General features: G+C 38.4%; 1 protein-coding gene across 3 annotated transcripts in view; it reads right to left on the bottom strand.

The window, feature by feature from the left end:
* The window catches only part of LOC121355004 (damage-control phosphatase ARMT1-like), a 45,878-nt gene that overhangs the window by 23,208 nt on the left and 4,199 nt on the right, over positions 1–18,471 (bottom strand). The window contains exons 5-7 of one of the 3 annotated variants that reach the window (XM_041470142.1): positions 18,208–18,423; positions 3,583–3,714; positions 394–650 (exon numbers count right to left, since the gene is read on the bottom strand). In XM_041470142.1, the coding sequence (XP_041326076.1) occupies positions 394–650; positions 3,583–3,714; positions 18,208–18,423 (605 nt within the window). Of the gene's footprint in view, positions 1–393; positions 651–3,582; positions 3,715–7,044; positions 7,091–14,914; positions 18,424–18,471 lie in introns of those variants that run through there. The other 2 variants (XM_041470143.1, XM_041470144.1) reach the window with 2 other exon arrangements.

The raw sequence follows: 18,471 nt of genomic DNA, 5'->3' as shown, positions 1-18,471 counted from the left end.
CACTGATTTTGGAATTTAAGAGCTCGGAATATTTTCATACCAATCAATTTTGCTACGAGTCTCCATTCTACAGACACGAAACATGAGCAATTATGCAGAACTGACATATCAGTGCTCTGATACACTATGCTAAGAACAGTACAGTTAAAGGATACTATATTTTATAAGTTCAATGCATTTCACCTTCAAAGTACAAAACATTCAAACCTCTAGGTATTGAATACCAACTCAAAACAAAATTCAAATTTCAACATCTTCCACACACTTAGGCACTGTAACCGAATTCAGAACTGCAATAAAGTCTATCCACCTACTTATTTTTCTATATTGACAAATGTACCATTTTCTCATCCCACCCAAAAAAAGTTGTTTCTTATCTTACATGACTCTTACTTAAGTTCTGCACTTTTCTCATGAAGCTCCTCCTTCAGCTCCAAATTTTCCTTATATGCCACCTGCTCTGCCAGCTCAGCCTGGTTTTTAGAAGCGGCGAGCACGCACAGCTCTTCCTCCATCTCCTGGATTCGAGTTTGCAAAGACAGGAGGCGGGACATCAGTCTAGCCTCATTTTCCTTGTAGCTTTCAGCTTCAGCCTTCAGCTCTTGAAAAGAAGCTTCTTTAGAGATCATGCTCGACCTGAGTTTAAGCAGCTATAGATAGAAAACGAGAAAATTAATGAAGAATGGTTTTTCCAGCCTGAAATAACATTACTGTATTACAAACTTAGTAATGTGAAAAGAAACACATTTCTATCACTACAAGACTGAGTAGAGGGACACAACTTTACTTTCATATGACTAGGAAGAAGCAATGGAAGAGGTTTGCAAAAACAAAAGCTACTGTTGGGTAACACAGTACAACTTTTCAAGACAACATCTTACAGGAAAATAAGTTTATTTACTGATTCAGAATTTAGGAGAAGTCTAACTTAAGTTCTGCTGCACAACCTTAACTCATGTCTCCTATGTATCTGCAGTACAGCAAAGTTATTAACACCATTATTCCCTCTTTTTTGCCTGCTGCCTGGCTGCTTCCAAATCTGGTGCTCAATTCCACAGATAATCTAGAGCTGCAGGGAGTTGTAACAGCAAAGTATCCTGCTGTATGAATGTGGAGCCTTTTGATGGCTTGAGGCATATTCAGAGGCAAGTAAAGTTTTGGAGCATTGTGTGGTAGGCACCCACTTCTCATCTTAAGCAAATAGTTATTTTTGAGTATGATAATCCAATTAAATGTAGCTGTATTTACACAGAAACAGCAACAGAGCCTTTTAAGGAAGGGTAGGAGGAAGAAAATCACCCTTGAATGTTAAAGACCTCTTACAAGGATGATGTTAGAGCTTTCCAAGAGCTCATGGAGTTTAGTAGATTTTCCTCTCTCTTTTTGTTAAAAAATACCATTTTCCATTTAACTATTTCTGTTTGAAGTTTCTCCAGGAAACTGCACATGAGGGAGACTCACCAGGCAAACAAAATTTCCATATAATTTTTTTTCTTATTAGGAACAAGTAATTTAAAGTGGACTTTTTTTCACAATAAGTGTTAAGGCATGTTTCAGTTTTCCTGAAAATTCCAACTAACAGCAGCAAGATGCAATCTGAAGGACTTCTGTCCTATCACATTGGATAAATTTCCAGGCAAATAATTTAGCCAAGTTAACTGTTCTTTATGGTGAATGACCAAACTTCTAAATTGTGGCAAACATTTTAAGGGAAAAAAAATATTTAAGGCATTACACTGCAATCCAGAACAACGGGAAATTCACCTCTCTGCTGGAGTCTTTCAATGTGACCCAAGATACTCAGAAATTTGAGAGGTTGGTGAGGCAACAGAACAGCAACTGCCTTGGAAAAGGGAGGTCCTGCTTCTCCTCTTTCCAGCCACGCACGCCTGTCCTCCCTCGCACCCGCCCTGTGTTTGTCTGACTCCCCTACAAACAACTTCAATAACAACCCATAGAAAACACTTCACTTCTCTTGCAGAGGAGAAAGAGAATCACAGAGCAAAGGCTAACGCTGAGGAATCAGGTAGGAGGATCAGCCTTGCAGCAGCAGCACAGCCTTCAATAAGCTTATGCTTCACATTCAAGTGCAGCTTTAGCAGATACTCTGGAGCAGCACCGAGTTCGAGAAAAGCAGCTTGGCTTTTTCCCAGGTCCATGGGCTTCATTTCCATACTCCACCCTCCTCTTAGTGCTAGAAGAAGGACTTATACGGCTACAAGGTGAAATAAGATTGGGAAACTGATCTGGCTAAAAAGCAACTCAGAAGGAAAGGAATTATTTTTCAATTGCATGGACGCAACAGCGCACTGTAAAAACTAGACATACATCTGTGCAGGCACAAGGGGTGGGGCAGTGTGGGGAAGGAAATGAGCAGCTGAAGGAACAATAGCACTGCTTTGCTTGGCAGCTGGACCAAGCTATGGTATCTCAGAGTGTTCATAACCTTAACATTTCTCTGTGGTTCAACTCCCCATGTGATATTTTTGTCGTCTGTCCATTGTCTTTGTGGTCAGTTCCAATAGCAGAAAAAGCAAGAATAATGCCATATCATGAGTTTTACAGAGCACTCAGCAGAACAAGGCTCTGACCTCAGCTGGGTCATGAAGGTCTTTATTAACAAGAGCATGAACAGCTGCTTTTTTGACTATGCTTTTGCAAGCACTGTCTTGAAAAAATCTATAAATCAGTCAGACGTTCTGGCAATAAAGCCATTCAACATTTCCAGTAATAAATTCTTTGTATGAGAACATTAGATTCTGTATGGCTTCTTAAAATTTAAATTTAAGGCACCAGTTCTGGATAAATGTTTAATGTAGGAGAACCCTGCAGTAACTTCAGGATCAACTGATCAAATTAAACCTCAGTCAATGCCACTTATGCCTGTAGTTCTGTATGTGAATTAATGTAAGCATTTCATGTCTTCTAAAGGCAAATTTTATTCCACTTTAAAACTGACCACTGCCCACGTTGCTGACTTCAATCAAATCAATTTTAACCAGTTATATGTTTAAAAAAAAATACTTGTGGAAATAAGACAGCTCTAAAAATTATCCTGTAACAAATCCTCTCCTGAGAAACACCATCTACAGAGCAGGAAGAGTAAAAAAAGTATGTGTACATGCTCTTCAGTCTCTCTAGCTACAATCAAGCTCATTAGCACAAACACAATTTCACTGGTGATGAAAGCAGAGCACATTTGGGGAGCTATAACTTGAATAAAAGGGAGACATGAGTAAAGATGAGCAGCTAGATCTTAACTCACCATCACGAAGAGGAGGCTATCTGAACATTTATACAACCACAATTTAATTAATTTTCAGGTTTAATATAAACATATTGCACTTAGATGGTGATAAAAAGCTACACTGCTTCAAATCTTCCAAATACAAACTTATGATCAGTTCTTGATCACAGAAGGAAACAAAGTATAAATCATACAGACATTCTAAAAAGAAAAACCCAAAAGTTCTGTAGGAAAAGCAAGTTTCAGACTTTCTGCAAGCTTTCTATTCTCTACATAAGGAGACTGCAAAATATCCTCAGGTTTGGAGAAGGATTTGAAATTATTTTTAGGTGTACCTCTGATTGGGCACAGTCATACTTCACTGAAAGTGCTGCAAGTTCACTTTGAGCAGTTTCAGCTGCAGCTCGATAGTGATTCATCTGCTCTCTAGTGACGGGAATATCCAAAAGAACGTGATCATGAGATTCCTGTGAAGACAGAATGAACACAAAACCTTTAGACATCACATTTTTGGAACATTTTTGCTTCAGTGCTTTTTTGTTTGATTAAGCTTCTCCAGGGCATTACTCCAAATGTTGCAGAGTATTATTCCCAGAGTAACACACACACTGAAAAATAGGTTAAAGAGTCATTTTTCTACGAGTCACCACCTTCATCTCCAAGTTCAGCCACCAACACCAGTGCTAAAGGAAAATGGTCCCCCTCAACAATCCCATGACCTCCCACTGTTTGCAGCTCTGGCTATTTCCAGCAGTTTCTATATGTTTAGCAACATCCAAAAGGCCCCTTTTCTACAAATTTATCCAGTCACTCTTTCAACCTGTATAAACTTTAATCCAAAGGGAGTCCTCAGGGGTCTCTTAGGCAAAGAATCATTTTGGTTTTTAGACTTCAGTTCTACCGCACATCCCCTCATTTCTTGTTCAGAAGAAATGTTGAAAAAAAGCAATGGCTATCCATCTTCTCTGTGCCACTCATGATTTTTCAGATTTCTCTCATATCTTACATCCACAGTCTCTCTACCAGGCTGAAGAGCCCATGCCTACTCAGACACTTGTATCTGCTCCTCCAAGTCACTTTTTGGCTTGCCATTCGCTTTTTTACTTCTAACCTTTCAAGGTTAGAGGTCCTTTTGAACTCCATCACTTGGACACAACTTCAGCTTCCTGACTGATACTTTCTCGTCCCCAGCCATCACCATAATGACTACCTCTCATTCTTTTTCAAGTCCTGATTCCATGGCAAGCACTGCCTCTGTCTTTCTATTACAGTCTCTTTCACACCACTTGTTCTTTTAGCTGTGCCCTTTAGATTCCATAGTAGGCTTTCTCCTTTTTGTGATGTTCTGCTCTTCTGCAGTAGAGCAGGAATGTGCTGGATTTCTTGGCCTTTGTTACTTAAGTCTTTCAAGATGAAAATTCAGACCTGAAGTCTCGGTAGAGTTTCATTAGACAGAACTTTTTTTCTTTTTTCAATCAATAGTAACTAAAACCGATGAAATGTAACCTCTTCAGAGCAGAACTAAGTTTAGGCTATGCTGGAAGCACACATGGCAGAGAACTGAACATGAGATTTGCTCTCCATCAGCTTTCACACAGGACTAAACCAAAACTGCAGTCCTGGTACATTTGTGTATGAATTACAAAATGCAAAACACCCCCAGATAATGACTGCTTTTGGAAAAAGGTATTGCAATGGAGACAAAGACACCTTCTCTTCATGTTTATTACATCAACATCAATTTCCAGGCTGAGATAAATTACAAGTTCAGCCCCTACCCATTCCATATAGGAAAAAAAAAACCCTGAAGATCTTTCCAAATATGAAACATCTAGTAAAATAAGCATTTACCATGCAACACATAGAGAAATCCCTGAGGAATAAGGAAAAACTACTAGTTTAGACTGCAGCAGAAGATAAATCACCTTGGATTAGTTGCTATAATATCCCCAGCTCTATTCTTTAATCTTTCCTCCCTGTGCTAGTTGACACTAGATTAGACCCATCAAGTTTAATTGCATTCATCTCCTTCAAAGACACTCATCTGTGCTCTTCCACAAAGGAGTTGCCATTCTCATCAAGCCAGACTGACACATGCAGAAAACTCATGGCCACATAGAACACAGCACATTATCTGGGAGATAAAAGGGCTGCTAATTTTCTCAACACTTTATCACTGTTCTGAGGGAGTGAGGGAAAGCATGTGCCCTCTCCTCACTGCTTTTGTCTTACTTTTGCTCCACGCTGCTTGTTTCACATGTACAACCACATGAAATTCTTTAATGTAGAGGGCATTTTTCTCATTCTGTAATACACCAGGGCTGCAAAACTATGGATGGAGTTTGCTAATAGTAACACTGCGTATGATGGTTATGTATGTTATTACATTTGTACTACTGCATGAATAGGTTTTTCCTTTTCTTCCCAAAAAAACCACAGCTTAAGACTTCACGGAAAGGAGGAGTACATCTCAAAACTGGTGAAATAAATACATTTCAGAGCATAGCTGAAGAAAAGAAGCCCCCATTCAGCAGCAATAATCAACGTAACAGCTTTAGACCTGAAACTTCCAAAATCTATGTTTTTCATACAAATTAGATTTTTAAATTAGGAACACTTTAAAGATGCAGCTACACATCCAGAAGGATTTAAAAGAAGTTTAAATGAAGCCAGGTGCCAAAGTCAATGGAAATTACTGTTCAACTCATCTACAGTTTTAGTGAGATTTACAGAGGCAGATCTCTGCATCCTCCAGTGCCTTGGTAAATATAAAACCAATCATGGTGGCACCACGCTAGGAAAGTTGGTATTATCATCATACTTTTAGCAGGAAACATGCATGCTCTAAAATTAATAGTTTTCTATGTTTCTGTGGGTTGTTGCCATCAGCCAATCAGTCAGACCTATCAGACAACTCAATTAAATTGGCATGACTTTATTATGGGGTAATATCTGTAATGCAGATGTGGCACTTTTCTATCCATGAAAAATATCAGATTTCTAATGTTTCATGAGTATTATGTAATCTATACTGATTTTTATTAGGAAAATAGAATTGATGAAGTGTTAAAAGAATTAGAGAAAGTAGAGAGAAGATGTCCTAATACATTAATACTCAATCAGCTCTAAATAACCTAGGTTTTAGGTGTTTCTCCTACTCACATTATTAATCTTTTTGATCTCTTTCCACTTACCTGCAAGAAAATGAAGCTTTCATCTAACTTCATATGCTTAAAAAAAGTTAAGCCTATATTTACATTACTTAAGAGCAATATCTACTTGGACCTTCAGATTTATTAGTAATAGGTGTTCTTTAGAAGATCAACAATGTATGGTGATTTTTGTTATTGCTGACCATTTTTGTTTTGATTTTTTTACCAAATAACTGCCTTTATTTCCCAGCCTTTAGTTGGAAAACTTCATTTGATTCAGAAACAACAAAACTACAACAACAGTCAGGACTTTTATACCTCTCCATGTACTTTGAAATCAGCCAGCTGTTAAAGTCACTCACGTCCATTCTGCTTTTGGCAGCTTCTCTCTTATTTCCTGTTGTATTTCCCCTTTCAATGCTGCCAAATGCTACCACCACTGCCATTGCCTGCGCATAGCCCAGACCCCATTCCCAAAACATAGAATTTTTAAAACTCTTTTCTGAAACACAAAGCTCCCAGTAGGCATTCAAACACCCATCACCACCCTGAGTGACTTGTCAATGCCCTGCCATAGACTGTGCTCAGGGCAGGGATTTCTTCTTCCCATTCCCTAAGCACCTGAACACATTGGGGTTAACATACCAAAAATGATGGCTCACGAACCTTTGTTGACTTCATTCTTCTTTTGTTTCTACAGAACAAATGGGGGGAAGAGGGGAAAAAGGTTGAAAATGAAATAGATTTGTAATATGATGGCACATAACATTATTTTTTCACTGATATGCTTTGCTAAACTGTCTCATAGGTTACCATCAGCAAAGTTGGGCATGAAAGCAGAACACCATGGGAAAGTTTCTGTAGTAGCCTCTGAGCTCTGATTGTCTCCACAGTATTCAAACACACATCACCAAAACAGACACCTTCACATTTGTTTGTCCAGGGAATATTCACCAGTTCAGCTACACAGGCAGCCTTCATGCAGTGACTGCTTCCTTTGCCACTGCTTTTCAGGTGCTCCAAGTTTTTATTTCACTTCTCCTTTTGTCCTACACCTCTTCTATACTGATATGTTTTAAAGGAATTCCTCTTAATGCCCAAACCAAAACAGACACCTTCACATTTGTTTGTCCAGGGAATATTCACCAGTTCAGCTACACAGGCAGCCTTCATGCAGTGACTGCTTCCTTTGCCACTGCTTTTCAGGTGCTCCAAGTTTTTATTTCACTTCTTTTGTCCTACATCTCTTCTATACTGATATGTTTTAAAGGAATTCCTCTTAATGCCCAACCTAAAACCTCCCCTGGCAGAGCTAAAGACTGTGTCCTCTTGTCCTGTCACTGGTCAGCTGGAATAGGCTAACTCCCCAGCTGGAGTGACTTCAGGGGCTGGGAAAAAACTGGTTCACAAATTAACCATCTTGTATATATATTTTGGGTCTTCTTTATAGATAATACTTTGTCCAATTTACCTATCAGAGATCTCAAATTGTATTGATAATTATATATTAACATTAATCAAAATTTGCGAGTAATATTTCACAACTGTCTCAGTTCTGTACTTGCACTTGCATATTACAAAGTGCCAAAAACGACCAAATACTCACTATCCACTCAGTAAAGTCCTATTTCCCCTTGCTGATTCCTTCTTGTAACTAGGCCAACTCACTGCTTGCAGTACTTTTTTTTTTGTTATTGTTATATACCTACAGGGTTTTTCTGCATTAGTGTAATATTCCAGAAACATGTAAAAGTAACTTAAGTGTTCTCAGCAGCTCAAATAAATTACCAAAGAGATTTTCTAAATTCCTTTCAGAAGGGCACTGCTCAGCTCTACCCTCCTCCCTTTGCAGTAATCATTGGAAGGTATTACTGAAAAGATAAAAATCGCTCCTGCTGTTCATTGGTCTCAAAGAGGCCAATTTCGAGCTTAATTAATGGGCCCAAATGAAATTTTCATTACAAGCAAAATTTTAGTCTTACCTGCTGCTACTACTACAAGAAGCAGTTAAAGCATTTTCATCTTTTGTTTTTCTCTTAAGATGAGGTGACTTTGTATCTAAATATAATAAATGTATTTAATGTGATGAAAGACAACAGTCATCTGAAGGCAATTAGAGAGATACATCACCTACTCTAAACATTACTTAACATGCTTTCTGGTTGACTTCATCCTTTGTCTGTATGGACAAATTAAGGAATTTGGAACTCCCCAGACACTTTCTCTCACAGCTTTTCCAAAATGATTAACAAGGAGCTGCTGTGTTTATTCCCTAAACAATAAAAAGGGTAATTGCTAAGACAAGATTAAGTGCTTATGCAGGGATTTGTGCAAACAATTCATTCTACTGTTTCTACTTTATCAGTGCTAAGTAGAGTTAAATAACTTCTGTAACAGAACTACTTAAATGGTAGATTTAAAAAACAGACCATCATGCACTGCCAACAGCTGCAATTTTCCTATAACGCCTACTATACTTTACTGTAGTCAACAAAATGAAAATATTTTAGAAATACTTGAGTATATTGGCATATACACAATTAAAAACTGATTAGTGCTGTAGTTTGATTTAGCAGTTGTAACTTACATTTTATAAATATGTAATTTCTAGCGTGTTTTTTAGTCCCAAAATCAACACTCACAAACTTTGACTTCTGGTTGGTTAAAATGCGGAGCAGGTTGCTGTCAACACTGTCACTAAGCAGTGCTAGCAAAAAGTTTGTAATTGAGTCATAACTGTCGTATTTAATACAATGGCAGTTGTTTTTGCCACCACAAACTACCAAAATTCTGTATTTTTTGGTCTCAGAACAATATAGCTTCATTACAAAATTGATGTTCAACTAAATGAACTGCTCACACAAATAAATTGCTTATCCTTTGGAACGCAAAACTGTTACAAGGTTCCGATTATATCTTTAGTACAAGGGTTTGACACTTCTAAGCAATATCCTCTAGTGTCTCCCTTAAATTCACATCAAAGCCAGCAAACCCCTTTCAAAGGAGCAAGAGATGCAAAGAAGAAATTCTTAGATAACTGTAAATTCCTGCTCTGTGAAAGCTACTCCCTTCTGCAGCGCTTAGTAACAAAAATCTTTCTGGCCTTGAACTTGTACAGATAAGCTGTAATGATCAGCTGAAGTTCAGGGGGGTTCAGTCGCACCACGCACCGACCACCGCGCACAGCTCTGCACCTGCAGCAGCTCTGCTTTGGGGTCGGGTTTTTGTTTGTTTGGGGGTTTTGGTTGGTTGGGTTTTGGTTTGTTTGTTTGGTGTTTTTTGGGGATTTTTTGCTTTGTTTAGTTTGGGGTGGGGGGGAATGTTTAAAGGCGAGATTAAATTTAATATTGCAAAGATGACTCGCAAAGGGGGGTTACAGCCAGCCCGCGTCAGCCGCTACAGCAATAGCAACACAAAGCGGGGTAGGAAGGGGGGCATATTTCCAAAGTCGGGCTTTATTCCCTAACAGGGGAACTACCAAAAAAACCCCCAAGCCCTAACCAAACCAGCCCCCGGGGCCCTTTCTGCCTCGGCCCGTCCCCCGGTTACCGCGGTTCCGCCGCGCCGCTGCCCCGCCAGCCCCGGAGCCGCTCCCGGGCACAGCCGTGCCCCTGGCAACGCGTCCCGGGGCAAGGACGGAGGGCGGCCCTGGCCAGGGAAGCGGGGACAGGGCCCGGCGGCTGCAAGCCAGCAGTCTTCACGTGGGGAAGCTCACAGAAAAGCCGGGATTTGTCGTTTCTGTTTGTCTGCCGTTTTCACTTCAAATAAATATCAACCTGAGAGTATTTGCTCACGTTTTCCCTCAAAAAAAAAAGTCAGAAGAGGAGAGCGGAGTAGATGGCACCTGAGCAGCTGCTGCTGTTACCCAAACAGGGTTTCCCTCTGCCCCCAGAACCTGCCAAGGCAGCACCCCCGCAAAAGCAGCCTTCCAGATGGCTGCTGAACAGCCTCCAGCCGAAAGAGCACCTCCTCCTCTTCCTCCTCACCTTTCATCCAAATAAAGTGGATAATCACGGGAAGAGAGGAACTGAAGATTGCAGTAAAAGTCAGACCTGTGGGCGCATGGGAGCTGCACACCATTTTCTCTGAAGACCCTGTGAGCTTTAATCAGCCTCTGGGGACAGTGCCATCGAGCATCATTTCTGTACTCAAAATTCAAAAAACGTACTTTACCTTTCTCAGGAATGTTGACTTAACCACGTTTTCCAGAGAAGAAAATGAAGAAGCTAGGGATAGCACTAATTGTTCCTGTTCTTGTCCCCGTGTGCCTGCTACCGTTTCACTGCTGTTGCCAAGGACACAGAAACCCCCAAGCAGGGGTGGGATGTTGCAGACATGGATCATGCTGCTCCAGGGTAACCTCATTCTGCAATCCCAATCTATTCAGTATTTTTGACGGGTTAAATTTGTACTGGGCAGTCTTACATAAACCCAGAGGAAATCTGGCACATGTTTTACTATCCACTGCAAATTTGAACAAAAATATCATCTTGGATTTGTCCAGCATTCGACTACAGCCTAATCCATCCAACTCCTGCAGTGGCGTGCAGATGCAGGAGTAAGTGCTTGTGAAACTTTGTCCTAACTTTCCTGAGCATGTGCTTGAGCACACTTCCCCATCTCTAGTCCTGCAGTGCCACGGCTGGCTCAGGAGTTACACTTTAGCTGCTTCTACACCCTTGGTGATGGGGAAGGAGTGCTTATGCAGCTGTAACTCACCGCAGATCTATGAAGTTATTTGCCCTTAAAAAAACACACTTTATTCTGGTGAACTGTAACAAGAGTAACAACAAAAGAGACCAAAAAAAATAGGATGGAGAAAAGTAGAAATGTCATGTAGCACTCTGAAAAAGAACAGGTACAATACTCACTCTTCAAGGCATTTGATTGAGAAAAAACTACCTTATTACAAAATGCTCACACTTTAAAATGCTTTACCCTTGTTTGCTAGTATTTAAATGTAAAGTTCTCAAAAGAATTTCATTCTTTTTCCTTAACAGAGACAGGAAAAATTTTAGGAAGGGTTCATTTGGGATTTTTAATTCTAAATACTTTCAAGGAGTCATTTTCATTAATCAAATTCTTCATGTTGTTTTTCATAAAATACATGGAAAGGATGTTCTCAGCCTTTCTGAGCAAATAATTATGCAAATTTCTTGAATGTAAGGACCTAATAAAGCCACTAATTTTTGAAAAAAAGAAATTACTACAAACTTTCCCTTCCATGAAAATGCTCAGTGTTGAGAAAATATGCCAAAATTGATCGGTGTTGTGAAACCCCAGTTCCAGCACCCAGTATGTTCAAAAATTACCAGCTGATATTCTGCAGGTGTCTAAATGAGAATGGATGTGTAAAAATAATTTCAAAGCCAAAAGTCACATGATGATGTCCCTGTGATAAGCACATGTGGTGGGATCAGCAATCTTCTGAAGTAAATAACCTGGTTTTACAATTCTGAACAAAGTGGGTGGTGAAAATGCAATAAACATATGGGGGAACTAATTATGCTTGGTAAAGAAGTGGGAATCTGTGTAAGGGAAAGCTGCTGGTGCTGAAGTATTAGGTTGTTTTCAGTTTGAGGAACTTAAACCAGACATAGAGTCCTTGAAAAGTCTAAACTCAACCCATGCAGCTATTTTGCAAATCCTCTGTATGTGTATCTTAGGTTTCCACATATGTATGAAAAGTCCCTGATTTGCCCCAAGCAAGTAGTTCCTGCCAATGTTTCCCTCACAATCCAGCAAAGCAGCAGCACAACTCCCAAGGCCCAATCTAACATCATGGATGCAGTCAAAGCTGTGTATCCAATACATGACAAAAGCACTCAAGTGTAGCTCCAACTCTAACAGGATTACCTGAAAACAAGACTACAAACAACCATAGAAAAATGGGGATGCTCTTTGTTCACATAAAGATACTCAAACCCTCACTGCAAGCTGTAGGCCCTCTCGGTCTGGAAGAATTTACCTGTCTCCTAATTCCCTGATCTTAGCCCAGGGGTACACGTACTCCTTGAGTGGAAATAGGACCACTATGCAGATAACACAAGAGTCACTGGACAGAAGGAGAAGCAGGCGGAAAAGCCCTTCAGCTAGCTTGAGGGAGCACTCCTGGACCCTAGCCCTTTTTCCTGAATGGTTCTGCCTTCCACACAGATCCTAGACTAAAATTAACAATTATGTGTGTATATAAACCATCTAGGACCAGAACACAGTGCACTTCCTGACCTATGACAATTAATGGTATTTTTTTGGGAAGTGGGAGATAAGAGATGAAACCTATTCCAAATGCAACTGCATGAAATGCATCATCAGGCCCTTCATCAGAGCCACTTGGAAGGCATCAGCCTTACCGTGGTAGCGTGAGACCAATCAATCAGTTAACATTAAGAAAGCAAATTAAAAGGCCCACAGTATTTATCTTGATGTATCTTACCTCAGCTTTTAATCTGTTACTTCATTAGATTTGGAAGAAGTAAGCAGAATCCCAGGAAAAAGAAATTTCTACAAGGATGAAAATTTTTCTTCACAGGGAGTTTGAAAGATTATGATTATGTCACTTACTGAAAAGTGATACAACAGCAGCAGCACACAAGTACTGAATATGTTTATTCACTCTAAGTTATCATAAGAGGACATTTTATATTTCTTTCACAGTGGAAACAAAGCCAGATGAGCTAAACCTCAAAAAAGCACTGTAAATAAAATCCCTTCTCACAACACGTCTGCAGAATTCACAACTGCAAAGCTGAGGCAGAACGTGGAATAATCCAAAAACTAATTCTTAATTCACGTAAAAATACATGTAAATGGACTTTTTATTTGCAGGCTGTTAGAAACAGAAGTACATCAGCAAGAATAAAAATGTACAGAAGTTTTCAAAACCTTTTTTAGGAAAAAAAACCCCAGAGCAAACAAGAAAACAAACAGTCTATGTTATAGAATGTTTTTCCTCCTATGTGTTCTGCCACTAGCATATGAAAAAGAAAGAAAAGGACCACTTTAACCAGCACATTCTCAGTTTTATTTTAAAATCCTTAGATAAGTGTTAGATGAATTTCAACTTACACTTTGCCTTAAATAAAAATAATTACAAGCTTTTGTTCTGTAATTTTGGGTAAACAGAAAGCTGGTAAGCAAACAAACTACTGAAAAAAAAAACCCAACAGTCCTGTACAAGATTCCATTTTGGAATTTTTATTTTAGACACAATTAAGAGTTGCTTTTTAGATTAAAACCATTTCATAGAATAATTTTCATGCAACAGAGTAAACCTTTCTCCTATGCTGTTTGACAGGAGATAAACGTTCACATGGAACAAGTTGTAACCATGAATGCAAATAACACTATGAACTTTATAGAACTGTTTCAACAACAACAGTTAGGGTTTATGGGATATCAGCAAGGTGTGTAAACCAAAGTGTTTTGGAAATATTTTAGATACAGTAAGAGTAACACCAAAATATTTCCATTTTTGCTGAGAACACGTGAAGCACCTATCAGTTCTAGAAGTGATTCTGGAAATGACATCATCAGCTGCACCAACCTTAGTAAGTAAGTACCAGATACATTTTAGAGATACTCAATGATTTTTAAGGTTTTAAAATTTTAACAGGAGTACAGGTAGCGTAAAAATTAGAAAATTCCTTATTATTGCCCTGTCTTGTTACAGAAGAACATTTTATGACACCTATCTCTTGCATCTGTATCTTTCAAAACCTCATTGAATAAATATGCTTTACAGGTTTATGCATAAAATCCATTTCAGAGGAAAAAAATTCAGGAACTAAGACCTGAATTATTTTGAGTTGGCTTCCCCAGTCACTGAAATAGTATAACGATGTCTGACTTGCACAAAATTATATCATTTATTTCAATATTCTTACAAGCTTCTACTCATACAATCAACTTATTTTCCACATCAAACAATTTATTTTAAGAAACCTTATATACATAAGAAATTATTGTAGATATCTTACAGGATAACTCATCAAGTATTCAGACAGATGTGTGTACTGCCTTTCACTGTGACTGTGACATTACTTTCCGCCTATTTCCTCAACAATGAAATTCATTATCAAAAACTGACTTACAAATACAGTTGTTCAAAAGTTAGAAGACAGAAATAAAAAGTAAAAAACCATTTTTTGTTGTGGTCCTCAGAATTACTGAAAACACCTTTGACTTTTGCCATAAATAATCAAACGGCATATGAAATGAAAATCTCAAAAATGTGGATGTACAAATCAGTAGCTCCTGAGTTATACTGCAAAAGCATTTTGGGAAATCAGTTGTGACACAGAAGGAACTTTGTAGTTATGATATTTTATTAAAAATCCTTTCCTAGGATTTTTCCCCTCCTGAGGAGCTGGGAGCCTCAGGAAAGAAATGTAAACAATAACTATCTGCTGCTGTGCAATGCAACAGGTGCATCTTCAATTAATCCATGTAGATTGTTTTCAATTGATGACCAATCACAGCCACCTGTGCTGAGGCTGTGAGCAGTCACAAGATTTTTGTTATGCATTCTATTCTATTTTTATTCTTTGTAACCTTCTAATCTTTCTTTTCTCTCTGTTCTTTTAGTATAGTTTTTATGTAATATTTTAGTATAATATATAGCATAATAAATCAACCTTCTAATAAAATTGAGTCAAACCTTTTGTCTCCAAACACAGAGAGCTCACCACGACAGAACTTTCTTAAATACTCAAGTAAAAAAAATGTTACATTACATTTTTTACTAGTAAATGCTAGTGTTCTAACACATGCTTCAGATTATGTTTTTAAATTCCACCTAAACGCAATAGGTTCATGTTGGCATTTCATGAAGCTGTATTACAACACTGAATAACTACAAAAGAGTTTCCTATTTTTAAGTAAACTGTAGCAAACCCATTATGAGAGCACTGTGCCCCATTGGAATATGCCTTCACATCTTGGTTGTATCATGGGAGATTGTAACACTGCATTACAGCAACACTGATGTTCTTTTTTTCATACAATCAATCAAAATTTTACAAAAATACAGCCAACCAACACACATAAAAGTATGCTGAATATTCAGTTCTGTCTAGAGATAGCCCTTGCAATTCCAGCTACAGAAGTCAAGCATTTGGAAGTTATGGCTGTGCATTCCTTACACAGCCACACAGTCACACTGTGTTACCACATTAACTTCTTTTCGTGAGGGGCAAAAGATGGAAAGTGCACTTTTAATCAACAGGAGAATAGAGATATTTTTTTCGCCATGACATCACGCTAAGCTACAAATTACATGTCTGGTAGTAATCTTCATAATTCAGTAATACTGAGCAAACATCGCTGCCTCTCCTAATTAATTTTGGATTTTGTAGGACTGTATTTATCATAACTTCATACTACCAATTTTCCCCAATCTGCATTGTGAGTTCTCAGAAGTAAGAGCCTGAAAGCAACCTGGGCACAGGGACACAGTAGCAACCAGTAAAACACTAAATCGAGTTTCTCAGCATGTGTAAGGATTGTGTAAGAGGCAGATCTATATGTCAAGGGTGGCCTCAACAGTGACTTTCTCTTCTTGTTCATTACATTCTTTTAAACTTCTCCAGCAAATTAAGTCAGCACCTTACAAACAATATGAGCACAGCAAAGCCGATTCTGTCCCAAATTGCTCTCTGAGCAAGGTATGATGTTCTCATTCCACATATTCCACAACTTCCATCTCTCTGTTCTTGACCCAAAGTTGTTGCTTCAAAATGCACTTCAAACAAGTTAACAGCACTTTCAAAGATGAGACACTGAGGCTCCAGTGAACAGATTCATCCTGTCATTTAAATATTTGATCAAAGCACTAAAGCTGGAGTGCTGTTGAGCTCTCTCTAGTCAGAAATCTTCAGCACCCTGGCCTTCACCCTTCTTGACTAGATTTTTAATTTCTACAGCTGAATCAGGTGCCTAAGGATGAGGATTAATTCACCCTGTAGGAGTACTAAGCCAAAGATACAAAGGAGATAAGACCAGTAAACCCAGGTCTCAAAACTATAACCCTCCCTATAACTGCCTCATGAAATTCCTTGCATCTTTGTTTTTGAATACCTGACCTTGGAACCTTTCATATTTAAGAAGAAGAAAAGAAACACAAATAATCAAAGTCATCAGCATTTGGAACATATTTATCCACTGTATAGATCTTTGTTGCATGAACATAACAAATGTTATGTTTTGAGACCAGGGCAGAAGAGTAGAAATGGGCACCTAACAACTCTAGTTAACAGGAACCTGTATGGCATATGCTTCTCTACCCTGTACTTCTCAGTGCAAATGGGGTTGTATATCCTCCCTAAAAATTAAGGCATCCTTCTTAAACAACAACCAACCAACCAAAAACCCCCAAACAAATACATATGAAAAATAAAGAGCATTACCACAACAGAGAAGCAGCAGTGCTTGAACCTCATACATACACTGCTGACAGGCCACCTGCAGATCAAGTCTGCATTAAATCTAAAGTCCAGTTAATGCAACTGCTTGGGTTTCATTAATTTTTTGTTTGGAGAGGTTTTTCTGTGTGCTTCTTTTTTGGTACAGCTTTGTAAATAAACAGTATCTTCAATATTCTTAAAATGAGATTGTCCTTTCTCCCACTAATCTTCCTACCAGATGGGACAACTCTCCCACAGGCAACCTGGCTAGCAACATTCACTTGTGCTTTAAAACTGAAATTCAATTTTCAATTCTACATGAATGTTTACAAGCTGCTACACAATAACTTATCCCTTAATGTAATGCAAATATCCTCAAAACATCAAAAGAATATGTCTGTAATTAACTTCTGAACTCTCTAAAATACTAACTTTCATGCAATGCATGAAATGACATGGAGCACAAATTATTCCAAAATAAGTAAATTCATGCTAATGTGGCACTGGGGCAATTGTTTCTGAAGCAAATTTTTCACTTGTAAAGCTTTCACTCATTAAACTCATACTCACTGATGAAGAAAAAGCATTATGGACAACGAAATATTCATCTTAAAGATCTGCTGACATTGGACAATAGGAAAAGAAAATGTATTGAAATGCAGATTGATTTACGTATCCGAAGACAGTTTATAAATATTTGCACAACATTAAAGTCTTCCACAGGACAAAAACAACAAATCACTTGGGAGGAAAAAGCACAAACAAAAAAGAATCTTTACTGAAGCCAAGCATGGAACAGAAAAGATTAATTAAAGTCAGACTTAATGTCTCTTTCAGAATATTATAAATCATTTAACTAGAGACCAGCATCAAACTGAACTACCCCATATTTTCCACTTACCATCCACTCAGGTTCAGAAGCCTGAATTTGCTCACCTTGTCCAGGTTTCAGGCCAACCTGAGTGTCAGATTTCAGTGTTCTCAAACTACAGAGAGGCGCAGGATGAAACTTATTCAAGGCTTGATGAAACGGGACATTGTATTCCCATTTTCTATCTCCTGTCAATTTTCTATAGTTTAGATCACCTTTGAAAAGAAGCAAGTTTGACTTCTGTAGCTCAGCATACAAATCAGGAGCAACTTCACTCATACTGGAAAAATCGTGTGGTAAAGTCCAAAACATGTGATCACGGAAAACCCAAACTCCCTTTTTCAAATTGCCCTCCCAGTTTATCCCACATCTAGACATCCACATATGATTAGCTGACCCCAGCTGTTTAATAGTCCAGTTAAAATCATGCTTTGTGGTATCAGATACATACCACGGAATACTTTTTCCATGAAAATAGACTTCATCAGCTAGCTTTGACGACAACAAGAAATCAGCCAACACAAGATCACTTACAAGTTCAAATCCAGCATTATCCAGGATTATGTCAACTCTAACATTACTTCTTTCTGTTCTATTTTTTTTGGCATTTAGTAGTGACCAAACTTTTTCCATATCATTCACCAAGATGTAAGGTACCATGTTTTCCAGGGATTGCAAAGGACTAGATTTCTGAGAGCTGTCTTCACCAGCTGAAAAAGAAAGGTCACACTTATTGCCCCACAATGACACCTAGAAGGAAAAAGAAAAAGAAGAAAAAAAATTACTAAGTCTCACTGT

The sequence above is a fragment of the Pyrgilauda ruficollis genome, unplaced genomic scaffold (assembly GCF_017590135.1).
Source record: "Pyrgilauda ruficollis isolate IOZ18807 unplaced genomic scaffold, ASM1759013v1 scaffold24, whole genome shotgun sequence".
Classification (NCBI taxonomy): Eukaryota; Metazoa; Chordata; class Aves; order Passeriformes; family Passeridae; genus Pyrgilauda; species Pyrgilauda ruficollis.
Note: the sequence above shows the minus strand (reverse complement) of the source record. Positions and strands in the feature narration are given on the sequence as shown.